This window comes from Dendronephthya gigantea, unplaced genomic scaffold, assembly GCF_004324835.1.
Source record: "Dendronephthya gigantea isolate DGI-Jeju-01 unplaced genomic scaffold, DenGig_1.0 000010F, whole genome shotgun sequence".
Taxonomy (NCBI): Eukaryota; Metazoa; Cnidaria; class Anthozoa; order Malacalcyonacea; family Nephtheidae; genus Dendronephthya; species Dendronephthya gigantea.
This window is the reverse complement of record NW_021163020.1, coordinates 525565-543718: the sequence shown is the minus strand read 5'-3', so window position 1 is coordinate 543718 and position 18154 is coordinate 525565. Positions and strand designations below refer to the sequence as shown.

The following is an 18154-nucleotide window of genomic DNA, read 5'->3' as shown; positions in this document are numbered from 1 at the left end:
TTTAAAAAACAAATACATATATTAGATAATTCATCTTTCTAATTTCATTAACCACGGAATAAAAAAGTTTGAGCTTTTTTTTCTTAAAATTTCCTCCATGAATGCTGCATGTTTCAGCTTGCAGTTAATCATTTGAAAAGCCTCGTAACTATTGTTTTTATTGTTCTGACAGATACGAATCATGCTTGACGTTTGAAACAAGACATAAGCAACTATGCTTCAGGTATCAAATATGACAGGTGTACAAGTAAAATAGCAATTATTCAATATAGAAACTGTTTTGGAAGACAATTATGTAACTAATTGAACAAATTAGAACTGTATGATCATGATATTTTAAGAGAGAAATTAAGACTGAAATCTTCAGAACATCCTCGTTGATGTTCTGACGATGGTAAAGGTAGAATTCAACAAGATCTACAAACTTTAGTTCTTCATACTTGGCGATGTCCAGTAATTTTTTACCTTTTTAAATAATGCATGACCTACGATAATTCATATTCCAAATATAATTATATTAACAATGAAAATGATCAATGAAACGATTTATCACTTGTATGAATATGGTACCGGCAAAGACACCGGCAATGCCAATGGCGATAGATTTTTCATAACAAATTATACTCGGTCACGTCTGAAACGCGCGCTTTTGTTATTATTTTCTTCTCGAAAACGTTTTGTGGGTTTTTGTGGAGGAGGTGTCTTTGCATAGAGTATAGTCCTATAGTATTTCGTGCGTAGGGTCATTAAAGGTGCTTCGCCAGCGGAAGTTTGTGTTTAATATATTCAAAGGTTTCATTTCAACTTAGCGCTTCAGTTGATTCAAGCATCGTAATATTTCGTGATTGATCGTCGACGTTTTGGCTTCTTTACATCGTGTAAAACTCTGTGTTTAAGGTTACCTTAAAGTTTTAAAGTGTACTTGAAAAGGGATCTTGTGGTTTGGCTGTTTGGTTCCCTCACTTGCCTGGAGTTTATCTGTTGCGTATAGCCTATAGGTAAGCCGTATAGATTATGGTTGCAAGTACAAATCGTATTCCATGTGTTTGTTTTTAAACTGCTGAAAATCCTTTAACTGAATAACTCTAAAGCCTGACATGCAAACAAAATCCTCAATCAAGAACGAAACTTCATAGTGACAAAACAACGAACCGTCAACATGTTCTTAAATATCATATTTGTGCAGGTAAAGTTAGGACACAATATACGTTGATGTCGTAAGACGGCTCATTGTATGCAAAATATTGGAAATCTTTATTACTTGGGGCTCCACCTGGGTGAGAAATAAAATATTGTATAAAAGACATAGTGTAACGTAGTCTGGTAGTTATCAGACCATCCTCGTAGGGAAAAAAAAGCTTTGGCCTTTTTAGGCGAGGATCTTCGTCTGAAGTTCTTGACCACCCGCTAAGAGACATTGAAGCATTTGAGGTTTAGTCGTAGACAAGGGCAACCATCTACTGTCGTGAAGAATCTCATTAATTAAACTAAACAAGCAGTAAGGCACCTAAGGAGTACAGCTCAACCATTTGACATTTTTTCGTTATTTCACAAAAATTCAAATGCAATCATTAAGATAACAAATGACCATTGCATGTGAACGTAATACCTTTATACAACAGATGTTAAATATAATCCTCGTCTGCTGAAAGAGTATACCAGATAGCTATGAATCTTTGCTAATTTTTATCACGTCAATATTTCAAGAAGTTATATTGTTTTTATAAATATACATTGCATATACTCATATACCGCGATATTACACGCGTCTAGTCAGCAGTAGAAGCAACAGATGGAAACGTATTGTGGTTATAGCTGTATTTAGTTAGATAATTCGCTTGTTATGTGACAAGACATTACTCAATAATGGTTTAAAATGCCTTTTTTGCGCACATTTTGCCGGACATTAATATTTTTAACTAGTACATAAGTGACATCTTTTAAAGTGGCAGGTTAAGAGCTATATAGTGGCATACCGTTCTGGAAGAATTGTGAAATTGGCCAGCGCAAGAATCAAATAAGTTGATCTCGCGGTTGATGGTATAAACTGTACAAGTTGTACAGTACGGATATAAAATAAGTCGTTTTAAAATCATTATTATCAAACAAACAATAGATGGCAAAACAATTGCTATAATTTCGGAAGTATCTGTAAAATATTGAGTCGTCAAATTTATGAAATTTAGAAAGTCAAGTGCCGAAGTGGATCGCTGTCATAATACAGTCATGCTTATCAAATCTTTTCAGATATATACTGACGTATCTATAGACTAATTGGAAAAGAAGGAAGACCCTACTATAATTAAACTTCCCTTTTGAGGGTTTTTTTTTAGTTATTTGGCCTAAGATATTTAACTTAGCTGAGATATTTTACAGTATTCTCCCCACGCGCAATGCAATATATGCATGTAAAGACAGTTTAAATTTGCAGATGATCGTACTGATATGTCTTATATGATGCTCTATCATTACCATAATAAGTATGCTTTATTCAATTGAACCTATTTTTAAACATATACCGGATTCTCTTGTCACGACATTTTGTGGTTATATAACTATCGACCAATACTCCCAGAGTCCCAGTGATAATCTGACGGATCTGTACTCTGTAGTCACACTGTCGAGCAGTGAAACTTGATTCCAATTTTCGCTTCTAAACTCTGAAGACAAACAAAGATCTTGTGACAAGTGAGTTTAGATAGTAGAATATACACAAGCAATCTTCTGCCAGAGATTAGACTGTCTGTAAAATCAATAAATTTTTGACAAAGAAGTGTTCATTATGCAAAATGTTTTTCGAATAATTCCACGCCATGCATCCCTCATCGACGAACGTGACTTAAGAACGTGTTACAGACACACGAAATCTCAATGCATATTTCTGTCTATTGAGTGGGTGTTAAGATGGAAATGATCAATACATTTTAATTGTTCTCCCCCAACGGTTTTTGAGGTATATACCTGAATGTATAGATCACTAGACAACGATAAAACGTCAAGCTATATATATTAATATAATCCTTTATGTTTCAAAAATTTCGTAAGGAATTTCTTGAAATTTTTATCGCTGATGAACATTGTTACTATTCATAGAATTCAAATGAGGACAGACAATTCCAAAAGTGACCTAATCTTGTATTGACTTTAGTCTTTACCAGGCCGATTATTTTTACCCCGCGCACGTGCGGTGCACCTACTATATCACCGTTAATTCTGAGTCAACGAATGACTTATTCATAGATAACAACATTTCATCTATTTTCTTTTATAGATAAACTGTGTTAGGCTCAGGTGGCTGGACCTCCAAGGGCGGGGTAATTTACTTTGGCCAGTATATATTGACGACTCTCATCGAAACGGCCGCCGTCAGTAAATATTGCTTCTGACATTTCATATTTTGCGACATAGATAGCAGTGCACGCCCACGAACGCGAAACATCGTGCCCACGAAAGCCACGAACAAAAGGAGGATTCAGGTTTATTTCAGATTAGAAAGGATTTACTTGTTTAGCCGGAGAGCAGCAACGTAAACGTGTTCTCGATCATTGGAGGCAAAATTTCAAAACACTGAGCTTTCATTTACCGTTGGCTATTACCCGAGGTTCCTCTGGTGAAGAAAAACGGAATCTTGTTAAAAAGGAAACTCGTTCTTTGTGTTGAATAATTCTTAGTTCTTGCCCAATATTACCTGTTGAAATACGATTGTTATCAACTGGCTTATTGTATTTCAGAAGTAAGTAAAATATAGTGTATATATTTGTGTTAAAAACTGAATACAATCAAGGTAAATTGACACAGTGATTTGAACACCCTTTCCCAGCAGTTAATACTTAATCGGTTCGTTTGTGTCACAAATTGTGCAGTTTTGTTTGTCCTGGTCCAACCTCACAAGTTAGTGTTGTGCAAAGTAATAAAAAAGTCGTTAAAGGACAGTACCTCCGGTACAAGTTAACCATTCACAATCGTGGAAATGTGGGTTACCTAAAATGTATTGTTGAGTGGTATTTGAAATGCAGCATTAAAGTTTTATATCAAATGCCTCAAACCCCAGAAATTCTCACGGATCAACGCAGTCTCACTTGAACGTCAATATCCTCCTTCACCACCAATTAACATGTTTTTGTTCGACGATTATATTTCATAACAACAACAGAGCGAATTGTGAATACTCAAGAGTTTAATTTCCTTCAACTGTGTTTCCCCCCTGGGTAAATTGTCTCTTCTTTTCTTATGCCGTTTGTTTTGTGACAATTTTTCTGAACATTGGCGCGATCCTAACCGAGTTATTTTCACGAAACGTTTAAATTGTGGAATATGTTATTCTCCAGATATTTTTTGGCATTTCCTGTGTCGTAACTAATAGGGACTATTAAGACAATATATAGCATTGCAGCTAAACTGGCCGTGAAATATCTGTCGACAACATCCTCCCATAATGACGCAAACGAACAGTGATATTCGATTAAGTTGGCAATCCTTCCAGCATATAAGGAAAACAAAGTTGACAAGAATTTGGCTAGTAGCTCCAACAATTAAAACAACACTTATATATTGTTACCGAATGTTAAGTTATTCAGCCAGTTAATCAAAACATATGTGGAGTTAAAATGACAGATAGGGAAATAATAAAAGATTAGTTTTCATCACAATAATTACTTTTTCTTATCTAGTGATGATCGTATAACTTGAAATCGCCGCCTGAAGGAGTCAAAGTTGAGATAATATCAACGTCATAAGGTTTTGAAGAAGACAACGAGCAAAAACATTTTTTTAAATTCCCGTACGAGTGACAACGATTAAACTGGTCTTCGTGCATTTTTCTGGATTAAAAGCAACTTTTCATCCGTTGCCGTTGGCTCTGATTCTTCTTTGATGGTGGAAAAATTGGGAAGAGGATTCTTTAAACTGTCGTGTTTATTTGCTTGGAAAGTACGCACAAGGTAAACAAGCCAATGGACATACTGAACTTCGTTTTTATAATAAAAACAAATTGAAAAATATCTTGAAGAAGGAACAATGAGATTTCCAAGAGCAGAAGGCGAGCCAGAGAGCAACGTCATGTATCATAACAAATCAGGAGGCAATAATAATGATTCAAACGGCGTCCCTGAACCGGAATACAAACCAGCTCCAAATGCTGAACCTGTTCCTGAATGGCCTGCGGCGAAAGAGGAATGGAACGGAGCATGGGAGGCGCATTACATAGGATTTGGTGTCCTGTTTTTACTACTAGCGGCTTGGTCAATCATGGCCTTAATTCGAGCCCGCAATACACCATTACTTGTGACACGTCGTTTTTGCTACGCTATCAACTGTTTGCTTATTTCATTTGGTATAACACGAGCATTAGCTTTATTTCTCTATCCATACGAAATGGTTGACAATGCTAATGGTACCCCTGTTGTCCTGCAACGATTGCTGTTTGGCATAGGATACCCATGTCTTATCGCGGGCTTTACGTTAATTCACTATGCTTTTCTCGAGGCTGCAAAAGTAAGCTTCTCAAAGAAAAGAATCCAAAGCTTACGGTTTATTATTGGAGTAATAGCCGTCCACGTGACGTTAGTTTTGGTTGCCGAGATCGTAACAAGTTACGTGAACAATACAAGTATTCTGGTGATAATATGCATGCTATATTTCATAGTCTGCTCGTTAGCTGTGTCTGCAAGCGTATTTTACAGTGGATTTCACGTGATAAAAGAATCAAAGACACACAGGCGTACGTTGAAACGCATCAGTGTTCGCTCAAACGGCATCGATAAAAAGGCGTCGACGAAAGTCTCTAATAAAGAAAGCAATACAAATAAAGTTGCTCGTGTTACTATGGTAACAGCATGTCTCGGAGTGGCGTGTGCAGCCTTACAGATCTATGCAATGGCGGGGGTATTTGAAATTCGTTCCAAGGGAGCTGGGGACCCCCCAAAGCCCTGGCCGTGGTGGGTCTACGTCACTCTATTTCGTTTAGTTGAACTGGGACTAGCTTCTACAATGGCTTACACAGTGTCGCAGCCAAAGAAAAATGGCAGTAGCAATATACAAAGCATAATGCGATGCTGCGCAGCACAGCACCAAAGAAGAGAAACATTTACAGACAGCGGAATGACTTTGTCCGAAACTGCCGTAAGATTCCCGAAAGATTCGTGCGAAGAGCGAAACCCATCCTTGGCATAAATAAAACTGATATGACTAAAGCTATTCCTATTGTAACTGAACTATTTCAAAGGGGCTACTTACAAGACGTAGTTAAATGACTTGGCGTATGGTGATTTTCAGTAAGCGGTTATAGAATATATTTCTTGGGTAAAACTTTAAAAACAAAGTGGGGATGAAAACTATCAGGACGATACATTTCAATATAATAGCAATATAATATTAACTTTTATATCAGTAACTATCAGTCGTAACTATAAGAAAGTATACTTCAATCTACTCACTAATTCAGTCATTAATTAAAACAGAATGTATACTGAAAAAACAATGAAAGAAAAAAATAAAAGAAAGTTACATCGTTTAGAGTAAAAACGACGACAATTGTTAATACAATGTTTACTGACGAGATTCGTATATTAGCAAAGAAAAGATATGAATAATTACAATTCAGGCAAAATCAAAAATTGCAGAATCCAAAATATCAATCTTAGAATCAAAAGCCGGAATAACAACAACTTAATTGGATCGTTCTCCCGAACTTTTCCTAACTTTTTGCCAATTTTCACCATGAACTGTATTAAATTAATAAGACAAAGGGTAGTAGACACCATGCTTGTTTTCAGTCTTTCATATTTCTGTGTTCTCGCCGTCGATAATGTCCGTTGCCGTCCTCAATCTTATGCTTGTTGATAAAACCTTCATTAAAATAACACTAAACTGCTGTTGTTTTACACGTCGCTAACAACGTCGCTAACAACCATATTTGTGGAATGCGGCAAAGCACAGTTTACTTCTGTTTTTATCAACCCGGAACCACTTCATGTTTTTTGCTCGCGTAGCGGGGAATTAAGGAAACCACTCCTAATCTATATTGCGGCTTTAAGATCTTTGATATCTTATAGGCTGCATGCATGGTGCCAACAAACGTAGTCAGTAATTTGGGAACGCATTTGTAAATCAATTTACCCGCGGTCAACTATAATAAGATGACGTATGTATATCGATCTTAAGATCTTTCTAACTGGCTTGATATAGCCTAAGCAACTTTATATGTTCTTAAAGTTTGTGCAATGTTCAATGATTTGGTTAGTAAAAGAACCGTAATACTGAAATAAAGTAGAAATAAAGTTGTATTGTTATTAACCTGCATGAAAGAAGAGTTGTTTTATCACCACCATGATCAAATTCATTGTCAGACTATATTCATAATCGAACTCAGATCATATTATGCAGGACATCACAAATAACATATCTAATTGTCCACTTAAAAAACGGAAAAACAAAAAAGGAAAATCGTCAGCGGGCCACACTCGTTTAATCGCTCTGAAATGTCGTTAATCAATAAGGAATCGGAAGAGCGTACGTATGAAATGACAGAGAGGCAACACAGATATTGGACAAAATAATTTGCGCCTTCGAAAGTCCCATGACATGTTTTTGCTATGACAATTGCCTGAAATGGGCAAAAGATATTTGACTTATACCTTCGTTGTGAAAGTTAGTACTTTTCTGACGACGACGACCCTCAGGTCGAAACTTCGAGACATTGGTTGTCTTTTTAGGCTGTTTTTATCCCACGTTTGAGAGATATTGTTCAAAGTCAATATTCTACATGACACACCTTGATACTTGAAACTAGTGGGCAACACTACCTCACACAGTTTCATTGAAATATTGTAACTCCAGGCAATCATGATTCATGAGATAATGAGAATTATATCCGTTTTAGTAATCACTAAATTTTCACCACCTTGATAAAAATTCTCCTGTCATGCATCATAGAATCACAGATAACAAACCGGAATCATTCAATTAATTAGGACCTGAACTTTTAAAATATAAAAGCGAAAGGCTAATCAGCTCAACGAAATTCTAATCGTGTTAGTTTTTGGGACGCTTTGGGTATTCTTAATTCCAATCATGACTAAGAAAATAACTGGCTTCCGTGGGATTTCCGGCCATAAAGTGCCACCCTAATAAATGACAAAAAGGTCAAGAATATAAACTTGCACCACAAGAACCGGTTGTATCAAGCCTTTTTATAACCTAAACAACGGTAAATCCGAACGCAAAAAAGCTCTTTTGTCCTTCATGAACTCTGGCTTGTATAATTACTGTCGCTGATACGATAATTTTTTTCAAAGGTAACAGGTATAAGGATTTAGACTTTTACGTGCGTGTACGTGCGTATGAAAAACGCGTAAGTGGAAAACAGCCTCCAGTCAATTATTGTGTAATTTGATACAATTGTTTGTAGCAACGCTCAGTAAATCTTGGGATGAAACGAAAGTACGAAATTTGTTAATGTTTCTTTGGGTTATTTTAGAGTATCAAATGGCGATAGATAGCGACAACAGGTCAACAGAACATAAATCCAAACCACCATGATTGTACATTGGGGTTCAGATAAGATTTTATTCAGAAACACTTGAGAAAGATACTTGCTTTAATTTTCATCAATGCTATAATACCAAAGGCTCGCTAATTTGCGCTGTATAACTAAGCATATATTTCCGTTTCCTTGTCTGCTGTATGTCTGCTGTCATACGTGACGAACGAGAGGCCTTACGAACCAAGCGATAACTTTCAGCGATAGGATACTTCTGTTGAAAAAATTGTCAAGTATGATTTATGCTTTTCTATTTATCAATCTTGATCTCGCTGAAGACAGCAGTTGGCAAGAGGCACTTTGATGCAAATGGGAAGAAATCTATCCACCTGGCTAAGGATATAACGTCACTATTCTAGTTTCATCGAACTATGCACAGGATGTGACGTCATTTCCCCCTCCTCCCAAAGAGGGCGTTGTTACAAAGACTATTACTTTATGAGGAAGGAATGCTAGCACCGTGCAAAGAGTGCCAAAGAGACTGATAGCTTACACACTATAAACACACATCTCTTGTTGTTATTACAAGACTCGGTTGATGACTGTGATACAACGATTCGTTCATGTTATCGCAGCCATAGCAACAACAAGCATAACTTTACAAAGGAGTGCCAAATTTTAAACTATCGACGGTGTTAAATCGTTATTGCTTCGTGGTGAATTTACGAGAGCATTTCAAACATTCAGTGACGGCGAAAATTAATATCCTGTGGTCGCCGAGGTCTTCCGAATGACACAAGAAGGAAAGAAGGCAAACTCCGAACAGTCTACGGAAAGTCACGAAGATTCTTTCAGTATGGTAAATAGTAACGAAGTTAACAATAAATCAGCTAGAACCATAACGAAAGAAATTAATTTCAAAGTGAGAGCTACTGTAACAAGAAACCATCCTAGTGGTCTTAGCAACGTTAAAAATTCAGCATTTCAACCGTGTGGTACAAACACAGTAAATACTTCAGAATTACTCGATTTTAATCGAGTTAAAGTTGGTGAAAAGCGTCATCTTCGATTTTTGGCGCCTGAAAGTCGGTCTGAAAACTCTCGTCCCCGTTTAGCGCTTAGCTGTCATAATGAAAAGCGATTTAAATCAGATGAAACGAAAGAGTCTTACGAACATAAACATTTGCTTAACGAATCAAACCATGAGCCATCTCATGTAAGAGAAAATTTTGTGAATTATAATCCATCCTTCAAGAGAAATGCGTCGCACGTTCCAGTGAATTCAAATCTTAATGGGCTTTCCAATAATATGACGCCAAAACATCTACTTGGCTTTGGTGATCAGAAGGCGAGAGTCAGTGTCCAACGGGAAACTTTATCACAACCGCAAACATTTGTGGATTTAAGAGATATTTTTAGGACATCTGTGGCCGAAACAAAACGCAATATCACTGAGCAAGAGGGTAAGTCAGAGGTTAAAAATACCTACGAGAAGGCGGACCGAAAAAAGGAAGAGAATTTTCCCAGTGATTCTGAAAAATTTATATCATTAGATTCAACGAAATCATCTTTTTTAACAATGATTAAGAAGATGCGGCAGACTACGGAATGTAGTGAACTACCTTGTCCCTTTTGTATCAAAACATTCTCGAAATATGCAGATTTAAGATTTCACGTACAAACTCAAAAGTGTGGTGCTAATGTTTCAAGGGAAAAGACAAAGGAAGACGAACAAATTTCGCAGAAAAATCAGAACATTCAGGTGACACCCATAACATCGCATGCTGCGCACGGCATTTATCAACCCAGTCGCAAGTTTAGCATTGAAGACGGTACGAAAAACGGGCATCTAGTGTCATCCAGTTTGCTGAAAGAAAAATGACGAAAGAAATCACGAAAGCAACGCTTTAATTTAAGATGACATTGAAATAATATAATAATTATATTCGCGTCGGCGGATGTACTGTACATATGTTAAAAATGTCTAAGCATAGTTTATATAATCATATAATATATTATATATTCATTATAATATATCTTAATATAAATTTCTTGGTAGCAGTAATTTAAAAAAATACAATTCACATTCCGGACATGCGTAATTTGCAACTAGCGCGACCGGCAATCAGTGCGACCGGCAATGACCGTTCAGTCCCAGTCTTTAATTAATCTTGCGGAAGTATTTAAAGGTGAAACCGGAAATTAGTATTGCCTTCGAATTCAATTCCTTCCAGAGGTAGCATTGATCGACTGATCGTCTCTTTTCAATCTTTCTATTCTTATTTACTGCTCAAGTTAAACTTTTTATTGGACAAACAATGGCTGAAGAAGGAAAGTAAGTAGGATAGGATATATTGTCTCACCCTGTATTGGAATAATTTTCGAGGAATATCTGAGCATGATGAACTCAACAACATGGTTCAAATTTATATCACTTTCCTCTTCGCAATCCAACGATTCCACTGCATCTTATCCCGAAAATTTATATGTTATACCTTGAATTATTACTTTTTCCTCCTTAATAGAGCTGATATTGCACTTATTGGCCTTGCTGTTATGGTAAGTATTTCAATGATATGATCTTTGCATAATTTTCAAACATTATATTTAGTCTACACTATGGTTCTTACAAGTGCTCTGATTTCGTTTAAATATTTATTGCAACCTTTTCGTGCTTTTATAGGGGCAGAATCTCATTCTGAATATGAACGACCATGGATTTGTTGTAAGATTTTGCTTTAAATCATAATTTTAAAAACAGCTGCAACTTTATATATTCAGTTACATAACTTGTGAGAGCACTCGTGCATGACCGGATGTGATAACTATTTTGTATTTTATAATATTCATGCAAAACAAGTTGATAGCTATTAATTATTACTTATGAGATTGAATATGGGTGGTACAATATATAAACTATATATTACAGGATGTTCAGGCCAGCTCTATTTACACTTCCACTATCATTTGTTAGTATATTGTTCTTTCACAAACTGTTGTGACTGTGTAGCAATTTAATTTAATGCAATTATCTCCATCCAAGAGGTCACATCACAGCAACAAACCTGATGGAAGAGTTAAATGCATACCTTCACATGTTCAACTAACTAACTAACATTGTGCAAAATTTGCCACTACTGTTATCATAAATGTTAGACATTAATATTGACATTTCACTATAGGTCTGTGCTTACAACAGAACAGTAGAGAAGGTGGATAGATTCTTAGCAAATGAAGCTAAAGGTTGGTTAATCAACCAATTCATCATTGGAAAAATAAAGTCACTTGATCATGATATAAAAACACTTATAAATAAGTTGTATATATACATTTTCAGGAACTAAGATAATTGGTGCACATTCAATGAAAGAAATGGTTTCAAAATTGAAGAAACCAAGGCGTGTTATGATGCTTGTGAAAGCTGGAAGTGCCGTTGACTCATTCATTGATCAACTGGTATTTAAATATATATTTTTGTGTTATACACATATGTGTATTGTTTCTTGAGAAGACCAAAGACATTATTTTGTGTCATGAATTTGATAGGTGCCATTATTAGAGAAAGGTGACATAATTATTGATGGAGGAAATTCTGAATATACAGATTCACAAGTAAGTCCATACAACGATCGAAGCAAATATTGTGTAAACATAGACTATGGATTTATCATGAGACCTGTGTGTTAGCGTCGCTGCAAAAGCTTGAAGGAAAAAGGAATTCTGTTCGTTGGTAGTGGTGTGAGTGGTGGTGAAGATGGTGCTCGATATGGTCCATCATTGATGCCTGGTGGCTCCCCAGAAGCATGGTGGGTAGTGTGTACAAGCAAACATATACTTCATTTAGTATATAGGTCATTTTCTAACCATGGTGTTCCCTGAACTGAATACATTTCTTCGACTCCTTGCAGGCCTCATATAAAGACAATTTTCCAGTCAATTGCAGCTCATGTTGGGGAAGAACCCTGTTGTGACTGGGTAGGTCAACAAATCATGTATTAAGCTATTAATTTTAGCAACACCTAAAGTCTGCATTTTTCAAAGGTGGGGGAAGATGGTGCTGGTCACTATGTCAAGATGGTTCACAATGGCATTGAATATGGTGATATGCAAGTATGTCATTATGTAATTATGTTACATACTCGTAAATAGTAGAGTAGTAAGTAAATATGATAATAAATTTTTTACTAGGTTATTTGTGAAGCATATCACTTAATGAAGGATGCTTTGGGTATGAGTGAAGATGAAATTAGCAAGGTTTGAATTATATACTGTACTTCATTATAAACAAACATGAATAACTTTTCAAGCTGAGATATGAGTTTAAACTTTTCGGGTAGATTTTGGAAGACTGGAACAAAGGAGAACTGGATTCTTTCCTTGTTGAAATAACGCGAGATATTTTGGCGTTCAAAGATACTGATGGAAAAGCCTTGGTCACGAAAATCCGTGATTCTGCTGGTCAGGTACAAGGAATTACTTTTTAAGAGAATACAGATGGTTTTTTTACTTTTATACTCAGGATGATCCTAACCTGCGATCAGGCTTCTCGTCCTTACTCTCGAGTTTATTTTGTTAGAAAGGAACTGGTAAATGGACGGCGATCTCAGCCTTGGACAAAGGAATTCCCGTGACGCTGATAGGTAAGAATATTAGAATGATATTTAGTGCATTCCTCCAAGATAAAGCACAGTGAAATAACATCTCATCTTCTGTATTCATTCCTAGGCGAAGCTGTGTTTGCCAGATGTTTGTCTTCGCTCAAAGACGAAAGGGTTGAAGCCAGCAAACAGCTGAAAGGACCATCTGTAACAAAATATTCTGGGGATAAAAAGGAATTTGTTGAACACATCAGAAAGGTGCGCTTCCTTTAAATTTTGGGTCCATAAATCTTACCACAATTTCACTCCATCTCAGTGCAGTTGAACCATAGTATCACAATTCTTTGCATGATTAGGCTCTATACGCTTCCAAGATCGTGTCTTACGCTCAAGGCTTCATGTTGCTGAGAGAAGCTGCTAAGCAATACAACTGGAATTTGAATTATGGTGGAATTGCGTTAATGTGGAGAGGAGGCTGCATTATTCGCAGGTGAGACCGTGAGAGTGATGTTTTAAAATATGAACTTTAATCATATGATGGTTACAAACGAGCTAGATGAGCCTAGGTTCACTTTGTAGACTCATTTGTTGTTAGTCATATTTGCTTTTGTCTTTCAGTGTGTTCTTGGGAAACATTAAGGAAGCTTTCGACAAGGACTCACATCTTAAGAACCTGCTTTTAGATGATTTCTTCAAAAAGGCCATTGAAAAATGTCAGGTATAACTCGATCTCTGCCCAAATCTGTAAGATGTTCAGTGTTGAAATTCTACAAGTCACAAGGCTTGCGTGCACTAGATTTTATGAAATTTATATGTTTTATTGTGTAGGATTCGTGGAGAAAGGTTGTAGCCACCGCGGTGACCTTGGGTATTCCTACTCCGACATTCAGTTCAGCCTTGGCTTTCTACGACGGCTACAGGTGAGGTTAATTGGAAGATCTCAGATTTAGTGTTTAATTGCTTATCAAAAAAATCCTCCATGATTTGTGCTTGTCTGTTGACAACTTTATGTGTGTTTTAGGTCTGAAACACTCCCAGCGAATCTGATTCAGGTTAGTTTATTCTCAGTTTTGTTTTACAAAAACACCCAACAAATGACAAATAATACGCAAATCGTTTGACCAGTTGATTAATATATATTATAAGTTGATTCGTTTCTCATATCATATGTCTCTTTCAACTTTTTCATCTCAGGCACAAAGGGATTACTTCGGAGCTCATACATATGAACTGTTATCGGATCCTGGGAAATTTGTTCATACAAATTGGACAGGCCATGGCGGAAACGTTTCCTCGAGCACTTACAACGCATAGATCATTTTGTGGACCTCGCTTAATAAACCGACTTTCAATTTATAAAATTATTTACTGAAAAGTAACCAGGTGTATGTAATCAGTCTTCATTGCCATAGGTATCACGTAAGCTAGTCAACTTTGATTAAAACTAATCAATAAAATCTTATATTTCGTTTTGTTGTTGAATCAATTTTGTTGCATCTGCATGTGTGGGAACTGGGAAGTTCTCAAAGACAAAGGAAATTCCCATGCCGATGGGTAGACAAGATTAAAATATTTTAAGCAATCGTTGAAATAAGGTGTCTCACCATAGGGAGGAAACTGGAAAGGGAATGATTAGTTGGTCATGACAACTTGCACTAGTTTTTAAAATTTAAACACTAGATGTTTTATAAATGACGAAGTGGATCAGGATGAATCTATGATGTCATCTTCCTAAAATATCACTACTTCACTCCTTCCACTTCCCACTGAGCCTTCCGGGTTAGCCCAATATCTCTATTACCACCCTTGTATACCACCTACGATCCTGTGTAATCCTCCAAACACCCTCGGCTTCGATCGCCATTTTATTGTATAAACAACGGCTGAGTGGGCCTGATTTTTTTGCAAAGAAATTTGTTTTCGCCCGTTTCATGGAACAAAATTAGCTCTTCTAGCCATGGAACGAGCACAGAAGATCATGGATGGCTTTAAATTGTATCCTTTTTGTCCAATATTACGCATTTTACGATTGAAAATGTAATCCACCTTCGACGCCTTCAGACGCATTTTTGTTACCAAGGAAAGTGAGGCATGCTTTTGTCTAGATTTCGTTTATACACAGATCGCTGTTTAGATTGCTTTGAAGCTGTTTAGGAATTGAATCTAATGTGATTTGTATCTTATATTAGGGACACTTTCTTGTGGACAGATAAACCGCTTATTAAATGCAGTATTTATTGAAGCAGTAAAATCTTTTGTATAACGGTGTGTGATTTAGAAAGTAAAAAGGCTAGCAAGATTTTAAAATTCATGCCAGAAACAGTAGGAACTGTTAATTGAACCTAGTTTGGAGAAATATTGTTAAAAAATTGATACATTAGACAAAAGGATAGAATGTTCATTTAGGGTGGATTGTTAAGACCTTGAGGCTTCACTTCAACAATGCCCACACAATAAGATTCTTGATTTTTCAGACAATCCCAGCCATCAACTAAACAGTAGACCTCAAATAGTCTTTGTGCTTAGTGGACATTGTCAGAAACCTAGGTTTTAAGTATAAATAAATTTTATTGCTGTGTTGATATTTGCCTTAATTCAGTACAGAAATTGGATTAACTTCAGAGATGCTGAAAATGGGAAAATAATATGGCAAGGAAGTGAAGATTTGTAAGTTCAAAACAGACTGCTATGATTTGATTTCATTGATAGAGTTGCACAAACATATGGATTCAGTAAAGTTTTTAAATCAGATGAATATAAGTCTAACGATTCTTCACCTTTAGGTCATCACCAGAAACAGAACATGAAGGTAATCATTTATTTTTCCTTTGTGGTACTGAAGGAACGAACTCCACTTAGGTTTGACTATGTTTTGTATTTTCTTAATAGCAAGAGTACCAAAGAAAATTCTAAAATGTAGAGCTGTATCAAGAGAAATTAACTTCTCATCAAATGAAGAGATGAAGCAATTCCGACTTGAACAAAAAGTGCTGTTCAAGGGAAAATGCTTAGAAGGTAAAAAAGGTTGCCTTAATGCTGGCAAAATTCTGCAATGAACCTGTGAATGTCTGTGATATTTTCTTGGTATTTATTGAAATACTTGAACTTTTATTCCAGAGTGGTTTTTTGATTTTGGATTTGTGATTCCTTCATCCACAAACACATGGCAATCTTTAATTGAAGCTGCGCCAGAAGACCAAATGATGCCATCTTCAGTGTTAAAGTTAGTACCTTTCTTGTGTTTAGGACTATTTCACATTTCCCACATTGCAATGTTTTTTTTATTTTTGAATTAAAACAATAAAAAGTCTTTCTGGACTTATGTGCTGATATAATTGAGCACAGTATGATAAACTATAAATGCCCTCTGATAGTTTTATTGGTATTGAAGTACGTAACTTGCTAAATAATTTTTTTCAGTGGAAATGTGGTTATCGAGACAAAATTCTATGATGGCAACCTTCTTGTCAGTACCTCAAAAGTAAGAATATTTTACATCTGATTGACAAAAGCAATGAAGTAATGATCAGAGTACACTTGTTTGGTATGCTTTGGGGGAATTATTATCCATAGTTTGTAGTAATCAATTTAGGATAAACTTTGTTTCATCAGCTATTATTTTGCGCTCCTCTAAAGTCCTACCATAATGTACATAAATACTTTTATTAAACCATCTGAGTCACAGTTAGGTGCTTAACTTACTGTGTGTAAAAAAAAAGAACATGATTGATTGTAAAGTAACAGTGCCTTCACTGAGGATAAGAATTCATTTAGAAACTTGCAGAATCATATTTATAAAAGGACAATATCATGTGACAGATAATTGTTACTTTACATTCTGTTCGAGTTTGTTTATATCTGTGTAAATTTGATTTGAAGAGTAATATATATAAATAGAAAGAGCTCGGAAATTATTATTAGGATAGAAATGCAAGCTAAACTGCTTCTAGGCTGTGATTCAACAATGTATTTACAATGTATTTGTAAAATTTAATAAAGGGGCTGTAGATTTATTTGTTGTCTAGTATACAGTTTTCCATGGTACTGGGGTTTTTTTCTGGGAGCATTGGGAGTTTCAGTTGTACATTGGGAGCATTTAGCTAAATCTTTTTGTACTTGCACACTCTGATTAATCTCTCAACACCTCTACTTTTATCTAACCTTGCATACCTCCAACTATTCAAACATAAGAAATAAATACTATGCCCTAAATATGTATGGTAGTAGTAGTTGTGGAATGAAATGTAATCAGTCAGAGACTCAGCCATGCAGAGACTGGGGAGAGTATTCAGAGGTTAATTATAGTGGTTTTTAGTCGATATAAATTTTTTTTCGAACCATATCCGTTCCATATATTGTTTAATACCAGTATTTTTTTGTATGTAAAAGAAAAATTTGGAAAGTATGCGAAAAAAAAAAATTGGTAAAAACACTTAAAAGAGATCATCCAGCCTATGCCACAATCTAACCTGGTTATACAACCGGCTGCAATATTCAACATAGTTACAACTACGAAAGGTGCAAGGCGGTTGCTATAGGAAGAACTCCCCCCCATAACTCACATCTTAACGGCCGTCAAAGGGGGAGATGCACTACGGCCCCCAGACCATGATGTATGTGCACCTAACCGTTACGTCTCAGTGAGAAACAGAGTATGCATCGCCACAAGCCTAGCGTCATAGACGAATCAGCTACAGTGGCTAGCCCTGAGAGCGAAGATAAATTTAACGTATTTAAGCTTTTCCTGGTCTCGGGAGGCGGTCCCTAACAAGTATATGCATAGAAAACGACTAATAAGGCACACACTTGGAAATTTCAAGATTTAAACGCCTAAACGTTTTTTAAGTGTTTTTAGCAAGAAAATAGTAATTTATACTAGCATACTCATTGTATGGATACTTGGTATGGTTGAATATACTGGAATATGGTAATTTCGACCATGGTACGGTCGAATATAGTGAGATTAGGGTATATTCGAATAGTAGTTTTATAACCAGTTTTAAGCTCTAATCTTTGTTTAATGGTACCTGGCAACGGCAAGGTTCTCATCCTTATTATTCCAGTTAATTCCGCGGTC

General features: G+C 36.0%; 3 protein-coding genes across 4 annotated transcripts; all 3 read left to right on the top strand.

Annotated features, from left to right (window-relative positions):
* Positions 1-803: 803 nt before the first annotated feature.
* Positions 804-6550, top strand: LOC114517986 (proline-rich transmembrane protein 4-like). Of its 2 annotated transcripts, none has more exons than XM_028537848.1 (3): positions 804-998; positions 3272-3733; positions 4671-6550. In XM_028537848.1, exon 3 carries the CDS (start codon positions 5017-5019, stop codon positions 6169-6171), a length of 1155 nt encoding a protein of 384 aa, XP_028393649.1. In that variant the 5' UTR covers positions 804-998; positions 3272-3733; positions 4671-5016; the 3' UTR covers positions 6172-6550. The 2 variants fall into 2 exon arrangements, with proteins under 2 accessions (XP_028393649.1, XP_028393650.1); XM_028537849.1 differs by lacking the exon at positions 804-998 and having other exon boundaries at positions 3272-3314; positions 3409-3733.
* A 4147-nt stretch (positions 6551-10697) lies between these two features.
* On the top strand, positions 10698-14539 carry LOC114518112 (6-phosphogluconate dehydrogenase, decarboxylating-like). The gene is made up of 18 exons (XM_028538037.1): positions 10698-10814; positions 11005-11038; positions 11163-11204; positions 11662-11722; positions 11817-11935; positions 12026-12091; positions 12167-12285; positions 12388-12454; positions 12521-12589; positions 12668-12733; positions 12817-12942; positions 13056-13119; positions 13205-13335; positions 13434-13567; positions 13696-13795; positions 13906-13997; positions 14099-14129; positions 14272-14539. The coding sequence occupies exons 1-18, from the start codon at positions 10798-10800 to the stop codon at positions 14389-14391; spliced, it is 1458 nt and encodes a 485-aa protein (XP_028393838.1). The 5' UTR covers positions 10698-10797; the 3' UTR covers positions 14392-14539.
* Positions 14540-14918: 379 nt separating this feature from the next.
* Positions 14919-17084, top strand: LOC114518217 (retinal rod rhodopsin-sensitive cGMP 3',5'-cyclic phosphodiesterase subunit delta-like). Its single transcript, XM_028538172.1, has 6 exons — positions 14919-15072; positions 15682-15744; positions 15861-15886; positions 15967-16092; positions 16195-16300; positions 16498-17084. Exons 1-6 carry the CDS (start codon positions 15035-15037, stop codon positions 16577-16579), a joined length of 441 nt encoding a protein of 146 aa, XP_028393973.1. The 5' UTR covers positions 14919-15034; the 3' UTR covers positions 16580-17084.
* The last annotated feature ends 1070 nt before the right edge of the window (positions 17085-18154 follow it).

What these genes read in the sequence shown, in the direction of transcription:
- LOC114517986 (XM_028537848.1), top strand. Translation starts at nt 5,017, where the DNA reads ATGAGATTTCCAAGAGCAGAAGGCGAGCCAGAGAGCAACGTCATGTAT.
- LOC114518112 (XM_028538037.1), top strand. An exon ending in GTGAAGATGAAATTAGCAAG is followed by an intron (nt 12,734 to 12,816) that starts GTTTGAATTATA and finishes CTTTTCGGGTAG; the next exon opens with ATTTTGGAAGACTGGAACAA. An exon ending in TCCGTGATTCTGCTGGTCAG is followed by an intron (nt 12,943 to 13,055) that starts GTACAAGGAATT and finishes TTATTTTGTTAG; the next exon opens with AAAGGAACTGGTAAATGGAC.
- LOC114518217 (XM_028538172.1), top strand. Translation starts at nt 15,035, where the DNA reads ATGGAACGAGCACAGAAGATCATGGATGGCTTTAAATT. An exon ending in CAAGGGAAAATGCTTAGAAG is followed by an intron (nt 16,093 to 16,194) that starts GTAAAAAAGGTT and finishes CTTTTATTCCAG; the next exon opens with AGTGGTTTTTTGATTTTGGA. An exon ending in ATGCCATCTTCAGTGTTAAA is followed by an intron (nt 16,301 to 16,497) that starts GTTAGTACCTTT and finishes AATTTTTTTCAG; the next exon opens with TGGAAATGTGGTTATCGAGA.